Genomic DNA, 17372 nt, shown 5'->3' on the forward strand with positions numbered 1-17372 from the left:
ATTTATTACATGGAAGGGCCAGATTTTTATTAGGGCAGGTAGTTTTAATTTAGGGGATATTGTAGGAAGACTGAAATTCATATTGAAGTTCAAAGGGGGTTGCATGGTAATATCCAGGCTTTGCAAGGAGAAGGCACTGTAATCTTACTGACCTGTTCAGAAACCTGATCTTCTTAGGGTCCCAGAATTAACTGGACTTAGGTAGTTTGACTTGTGTTAACTTCCTTCACTAGTGACCAAAAGTTGAAGTGCCAGTAGATAACTCGCGATGAAAAAATTGTCAAGCCTCCTGGCCACTTCAGTAGGCCAGTTTTTCTCTGTAGGATATAAAAGTATAGTTAGAAGAGTTAATGAGTTTTATATGAGGGCAAGAGGAAATATTCTGTGATTCAGATATTTGACAGTGTTAGGCTTTCAAAGCCTGATGGCCTTTATCTTCTTTTTTTTTTTTAAGTTAAATTTTTTTAACAGTCTTAGAACTGGGAGATTTGTAGCAGTGTAAATTAAGTGGTGGTTATGTATGTCTTCTATTTGATTTTTTCTGTTCTTTTTTGTGGGGACTTTCCTGGTGGCTCAGCGGTAAAGAATCCTCCTGCCAATGCAGCAGCTCTGGGTTCGATCCCTGGGTGAGGTAGGTCCCCTGGAGAAAGAAATGGCAACCCACTCCAGTGTTCTTGCCTGGGAAATCCCATGGACAGAGGAGCTGGGGGTCTACAGTCCATGAGGTCACAAAGAATCGATATGACTTAGCGAATTAACAATCCTTTTTTGTAAAGGGGCTTTCTTTTTGTAGTACATAAATTGTTACACTTATAGCTAAGCTACTGCTGCTGCTAAGTCGCGTCAGTCGTGTCCGACTCTTGCGACCTCATAGATGGCAGCCCACCAGGCTCCTCTGTCCCTGGGATTCTCCAGGCTAGAATACTGGAGTGGGTTGCCATTTCCTTCTCCATATAGCTAAGCTACTTAGATTAATAACTATTTGAAAGGGCGGAGAAGGAAATGGCAACCCATCCAGTATTCTAGCCTGGAGAATCCCAGGGTCAGAGGAGCCTGGTGGGCTGCCATCTGCGGGGTTGCACAGAGTCGGACACAATTGATGCGACTTAGCAGCAGCAGCAGCATTTGAAAGGGGATTAGATGCACTCTTAGATCGAGACAGTAAGCATTGTAAATAGTTGTATGGGCGTTTTGCTATTGAGTTTTTAGAAATAATTTTGTAGGACTTGTAGACTAAATATTAACATGATTTTAAATGTGTTTTAAATCATAAACATTTTAAATTAAATTTACAAGTAAATGGTGTCCTGCAGATTTCTCCTCTCTTTAGGCCTTTATATTTTTAATGGGACCTCAGCTTCAAATTTTTTTAAATAAAAGCTACTAGGAATAAAAAATAAAGGTTACAGATAATCATTACCTACACCGAATATAGATCTGTGTAAAGTAGGAATATTCACCAACCAATTGTATCATGTACTGAACTTGCATGAATGAAATAACTTCAGATTTTTATTAAAAAAAGAGAAACTAGTAGGAATATGTTTCACTTATAGGTTTTTTGGGTAGCATATCTTTTCAGGGAAATATTTATTAAATCTTGGTATCTTTCTCAACACTTACTTTTTACTTCACTTTCATCATTTTCTTTAGATTATTTGGGTTTTAAAATAATAAAACACATTACCAGATAAGGATTTTAACTAGTACTAAAAAAACCCTTGAAAGATTAAAATTTTTTTTTAAACTTCTTAATATTATAATATATGTGGAATTAATTTGAATTTAACTGATCCTGAGCTTGGTTAGTTAGAAATTCAGCATTGGGGCTTAAGTTTCATACTTTAGTTTTTATTTTCCAAAAACTGAGATCATATGATCTTTTTCAATCACTAATAGGGAAATAGTAATTTGACTGTTACTATTAATCTAGGTTTATATAGAGACTTAAAAATGAAAACTTCCCATTTTGAGAATGAAGAAGGAATTGTATGGTTTTGACAAAGATAATGCTAACCCTAAATTTCAGTTTAAAATTTTGCAAAAACAGCACTAGGAAATGCAGGCCACTGAGTAAGTATAGCATGGGCGAATACTGCCACCTTGTGTATATGTGGTGGTATTTTAATGTCTCTTTTTCTTTTGTTATGCCAGCTAATACGAGCAGCTTTTTCACTGTTCGATACCGTGGTCAGATGTGTGTGTTTGTGCTCAGTCATCTTCGACTGTGTGCGACCCCGTGAACTGTAGCCCCCCAGCCTTATCTGTCCATGCAGTTTTCCAGGCAAGAATTTTGAAGTGGGTTGCCATTTCCTCCTCCAGGGGATCTTCTCAACCCAGGGATCAAACCCTCATTTCTGACATCTTTTGCATTGGCAGGCAGATTTTTACCACTGCGCCCCCTGGGAAGCACTATGGTCCAATATATCAACATGTAAAACATTGGCTTTGTGTGGGTGGGTGTGTGTGTGTAGTAAAATCGATCCGGCTTTTCTTTGCAGAAGAGGGAGGTCTTATATTTTGAAGACATTAAATTTGTAGTTAGCTCTAAAAATTGGCAAGTCTGAGAGATCAGTCTGATTAATTGATCTCTGTGGTTAGTTGAGAATTGAATTCTTTTATTTGAATCTTATGGAAAATTGAAGATTCTTTGATCATTCTCCATTTCAGTTTTTTAGTGCTTTGGAGTCATTATTCTGAATGGCAGAATTCATTATCCAGTAGATAAAGAGAGTATAAGTCATTGGGTGTACTAATACAACCAGATTCCTTGATTTTTTAAAAATGTTTTCCTTTAGATCAAATGCAGAAGAATGACTATAATAATAACATGTAATAGTATTTAGAAAAATGTTAATGTGACGAAGAAGAGGTTCCTTTAAACCATTTTGGTTACCTGAGAGCATGACTTAGTAGTTTTCAAATATTACATGCCTGAAGAGGAAGAATGGCAAGACTGAGAGTTCACTTTCTGGTGCTCACAGTTAACTTAGCTGTGTAATCATGAGCTATTCTCTGGGCATGCATTATTTTTAAATTTATTTTCTTATTGAAGGATAATTGCTTTACAGAATTTTGCTGTTTTCTGTCAAACCTCAACATGAATCATCCATAGGCATGCATTTATCCCCTCCCTTTTGAACCCCCCTCCCATCTCCCGCCCCATCCCACCCCTCATTAATACAGAGCCCCTGTTTGAGTTTCCCAAGCCATAAAGCAAATTCCCGTTGGCTATTTAACATATGGTAATGTAAGTTTCTAGGTTACTCTTTCCATGTATCTCACCCTCTCCCCATATCCATAAATCTGTTTCTCCATTGCTGCCCGGTAAATAAATTCTTCAGTACCATTTTTCTAGATTCCATAATTTGCATTAGAATATGATATTTATCTTTTCTTTCTGACTCTCTTCACTCTGTATAATAGGTTCTAGGTTCATCAACCTCATCATAACAGAATGAAACGCAGTCCTTTTTATGGCTGAGTAATATTCCATTGTGTTTCTATACCACAGCTTCTTTATCCATTCATCTGTCAGTGGACATCTAGGTTGCCTCCATGTTCTAGCTATTGGATATAGTGCTGCAATGAACAATGGGATACATGTGTCTTTTTCAGTTTTGGTTTCCTCAGGGTACATGCCTAGGAGTGGGATTGCTGGGTCATGTGGTGGTTTTATTCCTAATTTTTAAAGGAATCTCCATACTGTCTTCCATAGTGGCTTTACCAGTTTACATTCCCACCGACAGTGCAAGAGCGTTCCCTTTCCTCCACACCCTCTCCAGCATTTATTGTTTATAGATTTTTTAATGAGGGCCATTCTGACCATTGTGAGGTGATATCCCATTGTACTTTTGATTTGCATTTCTCTAATAATGAGCGATCTTGAGCATCTTTTCATGTGTTAGGCAGCCATCTGTATGTCTTTGAAAAAAGGTCTAAGTCTTTTTCCCACTTTTTGATTGGGTTGTTTGTTTTCCTGGCATTGAGTTGTATGAGCTGCTTGTATACTTTGGAAATTAATCCTTTGTCGGTTATTCATTTGCTTTTATTTTCTCCCATTCTGAGGGCTGTCTTTTCAGGTTGCTTATAGTTTCCTTTGCTGTGCAAAAGCTTTTCAGTTTAATCAGGTCCCATTTGTTTACTTTTGATTTTATTTCTGTTACTCTAGGAGGTGGGTCATTCAGGATCTTGCTTTGATTTATGTCATCAAGTATTCTGCCTGTGTTCTTCTGAAGAGTTTTATAGTTTCTGGTCTCACATTTAGATCTTTAATCCATTTTCAGTTTATCTTTGTGTTTGGTGTTAGAACATGTTCTAATTTCATTCCTTTACATGTAGCTGTCCAGTTTTCCCAGCATCATTTATTGAAGAGGCTGTCTTTGCCTCATTGTATATTCTTGCCTCCTTTGTCAAAGATAAGGTACCCAGAGGTGCATGGGTTCATTTCTGGGCTTTCTATCTTGTTCCATTGGTCTATATTTCTGTTTTTGTGCCAGTACCATACTGTCTTGATGACTGTAGCTTAGTAGTATAATCTGAAGTCAGGCAGCTTGATTCCTCTAGCTCCATTCTTCTTTCTCAAGACTGCTTTGGCTATTCGGGGTTTTTTGTGTTTCCATATGAATTGTGAAAATTTTTGTTCTAGTTCTGTGAAATATGCCATTGGTAATTTGATAGGGATCACCTTGATTCTGTAGATTGCTTTTGGTAGTATAGTCATTTTCACAACATTGATTCTTCCTACCCAAGAACATGGCATATCTCTCCATCTGTTTATGTCATCTTTTATTTCTTTCATTAGTGTCTTATAATTTTCTGTGTATGGTTCTTTTGTCTCCTTAGGTAAGTTTATTCCTAGATATTTCTTTTTGCTGCAGTGGTGAATGGGATTGATTCCTTAATTTCTTTTTCTGATTTTTCATTGTTACTATATAGAAATGCAAGTGATTTCTGTGTATTGATTTTGTATCCCACAACTTCGCTAAATTCACTGATTAGCTCTAGTAATTTTCTGATACTATCTTTAGGGTTTTCTATGTACAGTATCATGTCATCTACAAACAGTGAGAATTTTACTTCTTTTCCGATATGGATTCCTTTTATTTGTTTTTCTTCTCTGATTTCTGTAGCTAGGACTTCCAGAACTATGTTGAATAATGGTGGTAAAAGTGGACGCCGTTGTCTTGTTCCTGATCTTAGGGGGAATGCTTTCAGTTTTTCACCATTGAGAATAATGTTTGCTGTAGGCTTATCATATGGAGCCTTTACTAAGTTGAGGTAGGTTCCTTCTATGCCCATTTTTTTTAAGAATTTTAATGATAAATGGGTGCTAAATTTTGTCAAAGGCTTTTTCTAAATCTAGTGAGATGATCATATAGTTTTTATCTTTCAATTTGTTAATATAGTGTATCATATTGCTTGATTTGCATATATTGAGAATCCTTGCATTCCTGGAGTAAACCCAGCTTGATCATGGTGTATGAGCTTTCTGATGAGTTGCTGAATTCTGTTTGGTAAAATTTTGTTGAGGATTTTTCCATGTATGTTCATCAGTGATGTTGGCCTATAGCTTTCTTTTTTTGTGTTGTCTTTGTCTGATTTTGATATCAGGGTGATGGCGGCCTCGTAGAATGAGTTTGGAAGTGTTCCTTTCTCTGCAATTTTTTGAAAGAGTTTTAGAAGGATAGGCATTCAGTTCAGTTCGCTAGCTCAGTTGTGTCTGACTCTCTGTGACCCCATGAATCGCAGCATGCCAGGCCTCCTTGTCCATCACCAACTCCTGGAGTTTACCAGAACGCATGTCCATCGACTTGGTGATGCCATCCAGCCATCTCATCCTCTATTGTCCCCTTCTCCTCCTGCCCCCAGCCCCTCCCAGCATCAGGGTCTTTTCCATTGAGTCAGCTCTTTGCATGAGGTGGCCAACGTATTGGAGTTTCAGCCTCAGCATCAGTCCTTTGAATGAACACCCAGGACTGCTCTCCTTTAGGATGGACTGGTTGGATCTCCTTGCATTCCAAGGGACTCTCAAGAGTCTTCTCCAACACCACAGTTCAAAAGCATCAATGCTTTGGTGCTCAGCTTTCTTCACAGTAGAACTCTCACAACCATGCATGACCACTGGAAAAACCATAGCCTTGACTAGATGGATCTTTGTTGGCAAAGGAATGTCTCTGCTTTTAAATATGCTGTCTAGGTTGGTCATAACTATTCTTCCAAGGAGTAAGCATCTTTTAATTTCATGGCTGCAATCACCATCTGCAGTGATTTTGGAGCCCCCAGAAAAGAAGTCTGACACTGTTTCCACTGTTTCCCCATCTATTTCCCATGAAGTGATGTGACCAGATGCCATGATCTTAGTTTACTGAAAGTTGAGCATTAACCCAACTTTTTCACTCTCCTCTTTCACTTTCATCAAGAGGCTCTTTAGTTCCTCTTCACTTTCTGCCATAAGGGTGATGTCATCTGCATATCTGAGGTTATTGATATTTCTCCTGGAAATCTTGATTCCAGCTTGTGCTTCTTCCAGCCTAGCATTTCTCATGATGTACTCTGCATATAAGTTAAATAAGCAGGGTGACAATATACAGCCCTGACGTACTCCTTTTCCTATTTGGAACCAGTCTGTTGTTCCATGTCCAGTTCTAACTGTTGCTTCCTTCCTGACCTGCGTACAGGTTTCTCAAGAGGCAGGTCAGGTGGTCTGATATTCCCATCTCTTTCAGAATTTTACACAGTTTATTGTGATCCACAATAGGATCCAGTAGGCTTTGGCATAGTCAATAAAGCAGAAAAAGATGTTTTTTAGCTCTCTCTAAATGTTTGATTTGATTTAGGTTATACCTCAATGGTCTAGCGGTTTTCCCTACTTTCTTCAATTAAGTCTGAATTTGGTAATAAGTAGTTCATGATCTGAGCCACAGTCAGCTCCTGGTCTTGTTTTTGTTGACTGTATAGAGCTTCTCCATCTTTGGCTGCAAAGAATATAATCAGTCTGATTTTGATGTTGACCATCTGGTGATATCCATGTGTAGAGTCTTCTCTTGTGTTGTTGGAAGAGGGTGTTTGCTATGGCCAGTGCATTTTCTTGGCAAAACTCTATTAGTCTTTGACCTGCTTCATTCTGTATTCCAAGGCCAAATTTGCCTGATATTCCAGGTGTTTCTTGACTTCTTACTTTTGCCTTCCAGTCTCCTATATTTATTGACTATGCCAAAGCCTTTGACTGTGTGGATCACAATAAACTGTGGAAAATTCTGAAAGAGATGGGAATACCAGACCACCTGACCTGCCTCTTGAGAAACCTGTATGCAGTTCAGGAAGCAACAGTTAGAACTGAACATGGAACAACAGACTGGTTCCAAATAGGAAAAGGAGTACATCAGGGCTGTATATTGTCACCCTGCTTATTTAACTTATATGCAGAGTACATCATGAGAAATGCTGGACTTGAAGAAGCACAAGCTGGAATCAAGATTTCCGGGAGAAATATCAATAACCTCAGATATGCAGATGATACCACCCTTATGGCAGAAAGTGAAGAGGAACTAAAGAGCCTCTTGATGAAAGTGAAAGAGGAGAGTGAAAAAGTTGGCTTAAAGCTCAACATTCAGAAAATGAAGATCATGGCATCTGGTCCCATCACTTCATGGCAAATAGATGGGGAAACAGTGTCAGACTTTTTTACCTCAGCAGATATTTCCTGCTTACCTCAATTCGTTTTTCTTGTGAAATGTTAAGAGTGAACACATGTAATCACATTTAGCTTTCTACTTTGAGGCCATCTGGGGATAATTTTTTTAAAATCTAAGTATAATTTTTAAGGAAAATGATGTTCTTTGTTAAGCTGTGTAAACATGCCAAATCCATCATCTGTAGTGAAATAATTTCCCATGGCTAGTGATTGTAATATCAAGGCAAAATGATTATTTTGCTCTTTTTGCATTTATTTTGTGTAATAGCAAACTACTATTTTATAGCGTGCAGATTTCCTGGCAAATGTTTAAATTCACTAATAAAATAATCATTTCATATATAAAAATTTATGCACACATTATAAAATATTAAGTAAAGATATTAGCTAAAATCTCCATATTATTCTCTTATGGAAATATAAAAATACTGGCTAAGTTATATTCATAAAAGTGAAGAGAATGCAATCATTAGAAAAGGCAAAGTGGATGATTACCTAGTCTGTTTTTACGTTGTATAAATTTAAGGAAACGAGTGTGTGTTAGTCATATGACAGTAGTCATGAGATCTTTCTGTAGAGATTTTTTTCCAGAAGCTCTCTTGCAAAATCTCTCTCTACAGTGGGGTAGAGTTGTGAAATAAGAAGAAAATACTGAGTGGTAGTTTATAACAGGCATATCTGCAAATCTAATATCTGGATTTGATACTGTTTAAGATGTTTTTGAAAAACAAAACATACATTTTTGAACAGTTTGTTTTTGTATAGTGACTATAGTTTTTATTGATAGCAGTTATAATTTTAAAGATAGCATTCCTAGCTTTTCTTAATTTTGTGTTTAGATAGGAATTTCATTACACTATTAATGACTGTATTTGGTTCAGTTGTATTGTGTTATCATTCTACTTGTTTGAAAAGCCTTTGAATCAGGAAAAGAATTATGATTATAATAAAAGATTTGCTTGTCAGCTATCATTTTCTTCCTTGAGAATTATGGAAAATTAGGATACTCTTTCATAGTACATCTTTATTTTGAAATTTAAAAAAAATTGAAGTAAAACTGACATGTTAACATTATACTGGTTTTAGGTGTATACCTTAGTGTTTCAGTATTTGTGTATATTGTGAATTTATCGCCATAATAAATCTAGTTAACATTCATCACCACACAGATTTTTTTCCTGTGATATATTTTGAAATTTTAATGAAGCAAGTAACTTTTTTCATAGAGAAGAGTTTTCTTCAGCTATTTTTATCATAGACTGCATCACTGAATTTGCAATAAGAAGATTCACCATTAGTTTATTTCAGTGACCCAAGTATACTACAGTACCATGGTAAAATATATATTAAATGCTGATACAGTACTTCATTTTGGTTGCTTATTGTGTTCTACATGGGTCCAGGCCTGTCTAATTCTTTTGTAATGTGCAAAGTTGGATGGGTGAGTCATTGATTTTGATGAAAATGACTTTGTAAATTGGTATTTTTTATTGTAACATTAATAATTGTGATTTTTCTAATTTATGCAGAAATTTGTTTCCTGTTCAGTTGAAATTTGAATGGGAAATTACATATAGGCCATTATATAATGCAAACTCAATAACATGTACAAAATGAAGTGTATGTGTACTCTTAAAAATTTTTTTCCATTGTTCTTCTTTCTTCCTTTTTCCTTATTATGCATTAAATTTAGTGGCTGTAGCTCTTTAGGAAGCAGGTGCTGCCCATCAGTGATTCTATATTTAGAAATATTAATGCACTGACATTTTTAATATATTTGTTTTATTTAAGGCAACATAATATTAGTAGAATAAGGTCTTCTATTAAATGATTGTGAAAGTCAGTAGTCAATGATGCACTGTTCAGTTTTGAGATGTTTAGCATAGATCTCATATATTTTTCTGCTTATTAGGCAAGAAGTTATGAAATGGAATGGATGGGGATATAATGATTCCAAGTTCATCTTCAATAAGAAAGGACAAATTGAGTTGACTGGGAAAAGGTAACTTTGGTTTATTCTCTGTTTTGTTCCTTTTATTTATCTTTGTATGAAAAATTGTAAACATAAATAACAAATATAACATTAAATAATAGACATATATAAGAGTAGAGAAGATAATATAATGGTTTCTCCCTAGATTTAAAAGTGACTAATATTTTGTAATAAATGCTTTTCTTTTTCTTTTGTGTATCAAATTCTGACATTGTCATGTCCCTTCTAAATATTTGTATATATATCCCTTAAAAGGACCTGGTAAAACCAATTATCAACATAGCTCAGTCAGTAAAGAATCTGCCTGCAATGCAGGAGACCTGACTGAGTTCGATTCCTGGGTTGGGAAGATCCTCTGGAGAAGAAAATGGCAATCCACTCCAGTATTCTTGCCTGGAAAATCCCATGGACAGAGGCACCTGCTGGGCTAAAGTCCATGGGTTTGCAAAGAGTCAGATACGACTTAGCATTTAAACCACCACCATTATCATACTCCTCAGTGTAACAGAAATTTTATAATATCTGGTTATCCATTTCACATTCCTTTTCTCTAATTGTCTCAAAAGTGTCATTTTATAGGTATTTTGAATCAGGATCTAAAGATCGAGAGTTTATATTTTCAGTAGAATAATGTCTAATACAGTAGAAACTTGTCATGTAGGTAGAGATGGCTTTACAAAATCTTCAGCGGGTAAAAAGTGAATCTTGTCAACTTAGAAAAACCAACTTCCTCTCTTCTCAGATATTACCTTCATTTCTCTGTCTCTGAGTGTTGAAGGCATAGCATCTTTGCTCTGTGTGAGGGGCAGATAGGCACTTTGTGCCCAGCACCACTGAAAGCATAAACCTACTGTCTTCTGTGGAGTAGTGTGGCTTTGTAGTGGTTTATGTTAGCAGTGTATGTATGTTAAGTGAATGATTAATCACAGAAAGTGTCGCAACTATTTATACCTTACTGTATGAACCCTTATACCCATGGTTTAGAATCTGGCTTTTATTTTGGGTATTCTGACACTTGACTTGCTGGTTTTTCCAGAAAGGATCAGATTGTAGATGGCCAACATATGTGTAACACTCATCATTTATGATTAGATTATTTCTTTTTTGGGGTGTAGAACACTTGTTATTGCCCTTTCTGATATTAAGATATGTAGAAAGCAAAATTTATAATTTATATATTGTTTGGAGAGCATAAATTCAAAACAGAGGGAATTCAATCGTCATGAGAGAAATTTTTGGCCAGTTTGTAGTAGAATTAGAGAATTCTTCTGTTGACTTTGGATTTTGGTAGAGTGCTGCTGCCCTTCCAACCAGAATGCATTCCATAAAGGCTTCATTTCTTTTGCACTCTTGACTCCTGAGTCCAAGTCCAGTGAGGGAGAAGGGAGGAAAATAAGAGTACATCTGACTGACAGAGCCTGCACAGGTAACCTTTGCTTCTCACTGAGTTACCCACTATCCAAAGGGTAATTCTGTGAACATGAAGATGGGATTTAAATGCGGTAGGGTTAAATATGTGCTACATAAATTATTTAATACCTAAAACCAAATAACTGAATAATACTCAATTCCCATTTTAGTGCACCATTACTTTAGCACAGACAGGATTGAACTGAATCATAGCTTTCTCTAGTCTAGTCTCCTAGGGATAATGGTTAATTTTTTTTTAAATTAGAAAACACTTACAAATGTTCTTTAAGATAACAATAGCTATTTATTGAGTTCTTACTGAGTTATCCTAAAATAACCCTAAGTGGGTAGTGATGTATTCTTAGAAATAATTAGGAGATTGAGGATGAGGGAGGTTAAACACCTTACTTGAGGTCACCTGTGCAGTGGGAAATTGTGATTAAAACTCAAGTGCTTTTAAGGTTCATTCTTGTGCTATTTCTTGTGCTAATAAGATATCATACTATCCATTGTATTGATTTTATTCTCTTTCCAGTCTCTGGAATCACTTTACAGGAGCCTTCTACACTCTATACACTGCTACAGTCGAGTTAGTCATATTGTAAAAAGATATTCTATGACTAAAGTTCCTGTTGTTCCAGAGGAGGGTAAAGGGCAGAAGCATAAGAAGGTTTTGATATACTTAAAAGAGAAAATGAAATTTCTGACTGGAAAGGTTGAGTATCAACAGTATCAATTCACCATTTTGTATTAATAATATTACATTGTAAGGCCAGTTTTTAAAATTCTTTATGAAGACTTTTTTATTCTGGCATTGTAGTGGACTGACCCTTTGCCTTCTACAAGTAAGTGAAGTCGCTAAGTCGTATCCAACTCTTTGCGACCCCATGGACTGTAGCCTACCAGGCTCTCCGTCCATGGAATTTTCCAGGCAAGAGTACTGGAGTGGGTTGCCTTCTATAACCAGATAGAGAACATGGATAAAATACCACAAGAAAGAAAGAAAACAGAGCTGGAAAGGGAGAAAGGGAAATCCATAGGTGCCAGAAACTGAGTGACTCCCAGTGAAAATTTATAGGGATTCCCCTATTTCTGATCCAAAGAACATTAAAAAGGTAGAAAAATTTTATGAGTAAATGTGGTTGGTTGTCTGTATATATTTTGGGGAGGTTAACTTTGGTATTTCAAACCCAGCCATTAATTTAGAGGCAATTATAAGCTTTCATAGATGTCAGGGGAAAATAAGATTTTCCCTGAACACAATCTATTTTCTGAACAGATTTGTAATTTGGCATTTTATAATCCTGTAGATTTATAATCTTGCCATTCTTATTCTTTCCAGAAATAGATGAATTAAGTCCTCCTAAGTTTAAGCAGCAGAAGGCAATACTTGAGAGCTAATGCTATAGATTTCTATAAACTAAAAATTTTGAAAGATGTCATTATTCTTTGACTTTAAAGGTGGTTATACATTAATTGGAACTTTCAAAGCATAAGTTAATGATTAAATAGAGAGAATTTGTTTGGGTTTCCTGCACTTTGTATTTTCAGTAGCATAATTTTTAAAGTTTTATTTCATTATAAAAAGCTTTAAAATTGGTTAGCAGTTACGAAACTCTAGGTCTCAGGATAGATGGTTGCGTCTGCTAATATTCTGCTGCTTCTGTGCACTGCCCCAGAGTGAGAGTTACTTTGTCTTTAGTCACATTAAATCTTTTTTTTCCCTAAAGCATGAACATTTATATTTAATTTACATTTTGACAATTTGCACATAAATAGCAATTTAAACCAGTATGTAAACATAAGGATAGTTTGTTCTAGCAAAGTAAAAAGCCAATAACTTTGATCAGTTTTAACTTTGAGTAGAAGAAAAAAGAAAACAAAACACCGTTGATTGTGGGCTCAATATTCACATGTGAGAGGCCTCAGAGGGAAAGTCAAATGGTAGAGAGAATTATGAAGTCTCAAACCACTGTAGTCACATTAAATCTTGATGTGCACTTCCTTCTTGGATATTTATGTCCACAGAGTTTTCTTTCCATTATAGAATGATTTCATTGGTCTTGAAAGTTTGCTCTGGTTCTGTATCTTCTATAATATAGTCTACTTGGATCTTAAGAAAAGGTGGTAAATTGATCTCACCTTATGTTTTACAACAAAAACCATTTCTTAAAGTTTTCAAACCAATTTTCAGTCATGGTAAAGATCTATTCTGAATGCAGAGTTTCAAAGAATAGCAAAGAGAGATAAGAAAGCCTTCCCAAGTGATCAATGCAAAGAAATAGAGAAAATAATAGAATGGGGAAGACTAGAGATCTCTTCAAGAGAATTAGAGATACCACGGGAATATTTCGTGCAAAGATGGGTACAATAAAGGACAGGAATGGTATGGACCTAACAGAAGCAGAAGATATTAAGAAGAGGTGGCAAGAATACACAGAAGAACTATACCAAAAAGATAATGACCCAGATAACCATGTTGGTGTGATCGCTCACCTAGAGCCAGATATCCTAGAGTGCGAAATCAAGTGGACCTTAGGAAACATGACTACGAATAAAGCTAGTGGAGGTAATGGAGTTTCAGCTGAACTATTTCAGATCCTAAAAGATGATGCTTTTGAAGTGCTGCACTCAATATGCCAGCAAATTTGGAAAACTCAGCAGTGGCCACAGAACTGGAAAAGGTCAGTTTTCATTCCAATCCCAAAGAAAGGCAATACCAAAGAATGCTCAAACTACCACATAATTGCACTGATCTTACATGCTAGCAAAGTAATGCTCAAAATTCTCCAAGCTAGGCTTCAACAATATGTGAACTGAGAACTTCCAGATGTTCAAGCTGTATTTAGAAAAGGCAGAGGAACCAGAGATCAAGTTGCCAACATCTGTTGGATCATAGAAAAAGCAAGAGAGTTAGAAAAACATCTACTTCTGCTTCATTGACTACACTAAAGCCTTTGTGTGGATCATAACAAACTGTGGAAAATTCTTAAAGAGATGGGAATACCAGATCACCTTGCCCGCTTCCTGAGAAGCCTGTATGAAGGTCAAGAATCAACAGTTAGAACCAGACATGGAACAACGGACTGGTTCCAAATTGAGAAAGGAGTCTGTCAAGGCTGTATATTGTCACCTTGCGTATTTAACTTATATGCAGAGTGCATCATGTGAAATGCCAATCTGGATGAAGCACAAGCTGGAATCAAGATTGCCAGGAGAAATATTAATAACTTCAGATATGCAGATGACACCACCTTTATGGCAGAAAGTGAAGAGGTACTGAATAAAGAGCTTCTTGATGAAGGTGAGAGAGGAGAGTGAAAAAGCTGGCTTAAAACTAAACATCCAAAAGACGAAGATCATGGCATCCGGTCCCATTACTTCATGGTAGATAGATGGGGAAACAATGGAAACAGTGACAGGCTTTATTCTCTTGGGCTCTAAAATCACTGCAGATGGTGACTGCAGCCATGAAATTATAAGATGCCTGCTCCTTGGAAGAAAAGCTATAACCAACCTAGATAGCATATTAAAAAGCAGAGACATTACTTTGCTGAAAAAGATCTGTCTAGTTAAAGCTATGGATTTTCCAGTAGTCATGTATGGATGTGAGAGTTGGACTATAAAGAAAGCTGAACACTGAAGAATTGATGCTTTTGAACTGTGGTGTTGGAGAAGACTCTTGAGAGTCCCTTGGATTGCAAGGAGGTCCAACCAGTCCATCCTAAAGGGAATTAATCCTGAATATTCATTGGAAGGACTGACACTGAAGGTGAGACTCCAATACTTAAGCCACGTGATGCAAAGAACTGACTCATTTAAAGACCCTGATGCTGGGAAAGATTAAAGGCAGGAGGATAAGGAGAAAACAGAGGATGAGAAGGTTGGATGGCATCACCAACTGGATGGACATGAGTTTTAGCAAGATCCAGGAGTTGGTGATTGACAGGGGAGTCTGGCGTGCTGCAGTCCATGGGGTCACAAAAAGTTGGACATGACTGAGCGACTGAACTGAACTGAACCTCTTAAGTTATGTAATGTCTGTCTTTTTTTTACAAAATGGAATAATATCAACTTCATAACATTATCATAAGTTAATATACATAACAAACTTAGAACAATATCTGGCACATGATAATACTTGTTTACTAAAATGAAAATTTGACCATTTTAAAATAAACATTTTGAAATTTGGTTTGTTCTGAGGGTTATTTATTACCTCTTTATAACACATTGGAATATTTTTTGCATATCAACCTTCTTTACTACCCTAATCCTAACCGCAACCACTAACACCTAAACCTAAACCTAACCCTGAGATTGGATGGTGGATATTTATCTCTTTATTTCTAGCACTTAATATTTTGCCATCTCTGATGAATATTTCTAAAACTGAAAAGGTCCCCCTCTAAGCACTTGAGTTTTCTGCATCAGTCTCATGTATATACAGTTTAGGACTTCTTGTGTATATGAAATAATGTTCGTGATTCACATAAACTTATTTAAATAGAATTTGGGTTAGAAGATAAGAGGAAACAAAACTTGAGTAGCAGACCTACTTTTTTTCATATTGTTCCTGCTTTGTAGAGTTCTTTTGTGTGTTTTAAATGTTTTGTAGCACTTTTTATGAAATACAAGCACCTTGCAAATCCGGTTTATTTACTAATGCCTGTTCTTTTTATGCTTGTCACATCATGATATGATTTATAGTTCTATCACTTCATCATATAGTATTATAATTTTTTAAAGTGATACACATTTTAAAGAAACCAAGAATAGTTATATTTGCTCAGATGTTTACTCTTTGAGTCATTGCTTATTCCATTGTGAAGACCGTGCATTTAGTGTGAACTCCCCTTCAGCCTGTACAGGTTCCTCTGGCATTGCTTATAGTGTAGGTGTGCTGGCTCTTCCTTCTCTTAGTTTTCATCTGAAGAGCTCTTTGTTTTACTTTTGTTCTTGAAGGATACCTTTTACCAGATATGCAATTCTAAGTTGGCATTCTTTTCCTTTCAGCACTTGAAAAGTGTTGTTCAGTAGTTTTCTGGACTTTCTAATGAGAAGTCAGTCATAACTTTGTTATTACATTATGTGTAGTATGTCATTTTTCTCTAGATGGTTTTAAAATGTCTCTTTTTCGCTTCGTTTTTTAAGTTCCAATTTGACTGTGACATGCCTCTGCATTTATCTTCTAGAGTTCTCTGGCTTTCTTTAATTTCTAAACTTACATCTTTCATCAGATTTGGAATCTTTCTGTTATTATTTCTTCAAATACTTTTTTTTTAATTCCTTTTCCTCTTGTTCTTGGGTCTGCATTTATATGTATGTTAGTGTTTTTCTGTTGTTCCACAGGTCCTTGCAGCTCTGTTTATTTTTTTCTATTTTCTTTGTTGTTTAGATTATATATGTTTTATTGCTCTGACTGTAAGTTCACTGACATCTCTGGTCTGTTTTTGAGTTCCTCCAATGAATTTTTATTTCAATTTTAATTATAGAATTTCTGTTTTTAAAAATAATATCTATTTCTCTGCTGAGATTTATTTTCTCTTATTCGCTGGTAACATATTTTCCCTTTTGTCCTTTAGTGTGGTTATAGCTGTTTTCAAGGGAGAAGGGAATGGCATCCCACAAGAGTACTCTTGCCTGGAAAATCCCAGGGATGGAGGAGCCTGGTGGGCTGCAGTCCATGGGGTCGCTCAGAGTCGGCACGACTGAGCAGCTTCACTTTCACTTTTCACTTTCATGCATTGGAGAAGGAAATGGCAGCCCACTCCAGTGTTCTTGCCTGGAGAATCCCAGGGACAGGGGAGCCTGGTAGGCTGCCGTCTGGGGTCGCCCAGAGTTGGACACGACTGAGCGTCTTAGCAGCAGCAGCTGTTTTCAAATCCTTGTGTGCTATTTCCAATATTTTGGATCATCTTGGGGTTTCTTATTGATTGCCTTTTCTCTTAATTATGGATAACAATTTGTTGGTTGTTTATGTCTAATAATTTTGAAGTGTATCTTGGACATTGATACTGATGTGTTGAGGAAAGTCTGTATTCTGTTACATTTGTCTGAAAAGGCTATTTTGTTGTTTTTAAACCAAGCAATTAACTTGACTTACCTCAGGTTTACTTCTGTGATGGTGAGCAGCTGAATTTTATATTCAGTTCTTTTACGCTTAACTGGGCTGCTTCGAGTCTGCTCCATACACTTGTTATTCGAGGTCAGCCAGACATTTGGACAGAGTTTATATACAAGTCTCTCTCTAACTACTCCTGGATTTGCGTG

The 17372-nt window shown here is 36.3% G+C and overlaps 1 protein-coding gene across 1 annotated transcript in view; it reads left to right on the plus strand.

The window, feature by feature from the left end:
• The window catches only part of AGPS (alkylglycerone phosphate synthase), a 130245-nt gene that overhangs the window by 25040 nt on the left and 87833 nt on the right, over window positions 1-17372 (plus strand). The window contains exon 2 of the mRNA XM_018065051.1: window positions 9609-9698. Coding sequence (XP_017920540.1) covers window positions 9609-9698 — 90 coding nt within the window. The remainder of the gene's footprint in view (window positions 1-9608; window positions 9699-17372) is intronic.

The sequence above is a fragment of the Capra hircus genome, chromosome 2 (genome assembly GCF_001704415.2).
Source record: "Capra hircus breed San Clemente chromosome 2, ASM170441v1, whole genome shotgun sequence".
NCBI classification, from domain to species: Eukaryota; Metazoa; Chordata; class Mammalia; order Artiodactyla; family Bovidae; genus Capra; species Capra hircus.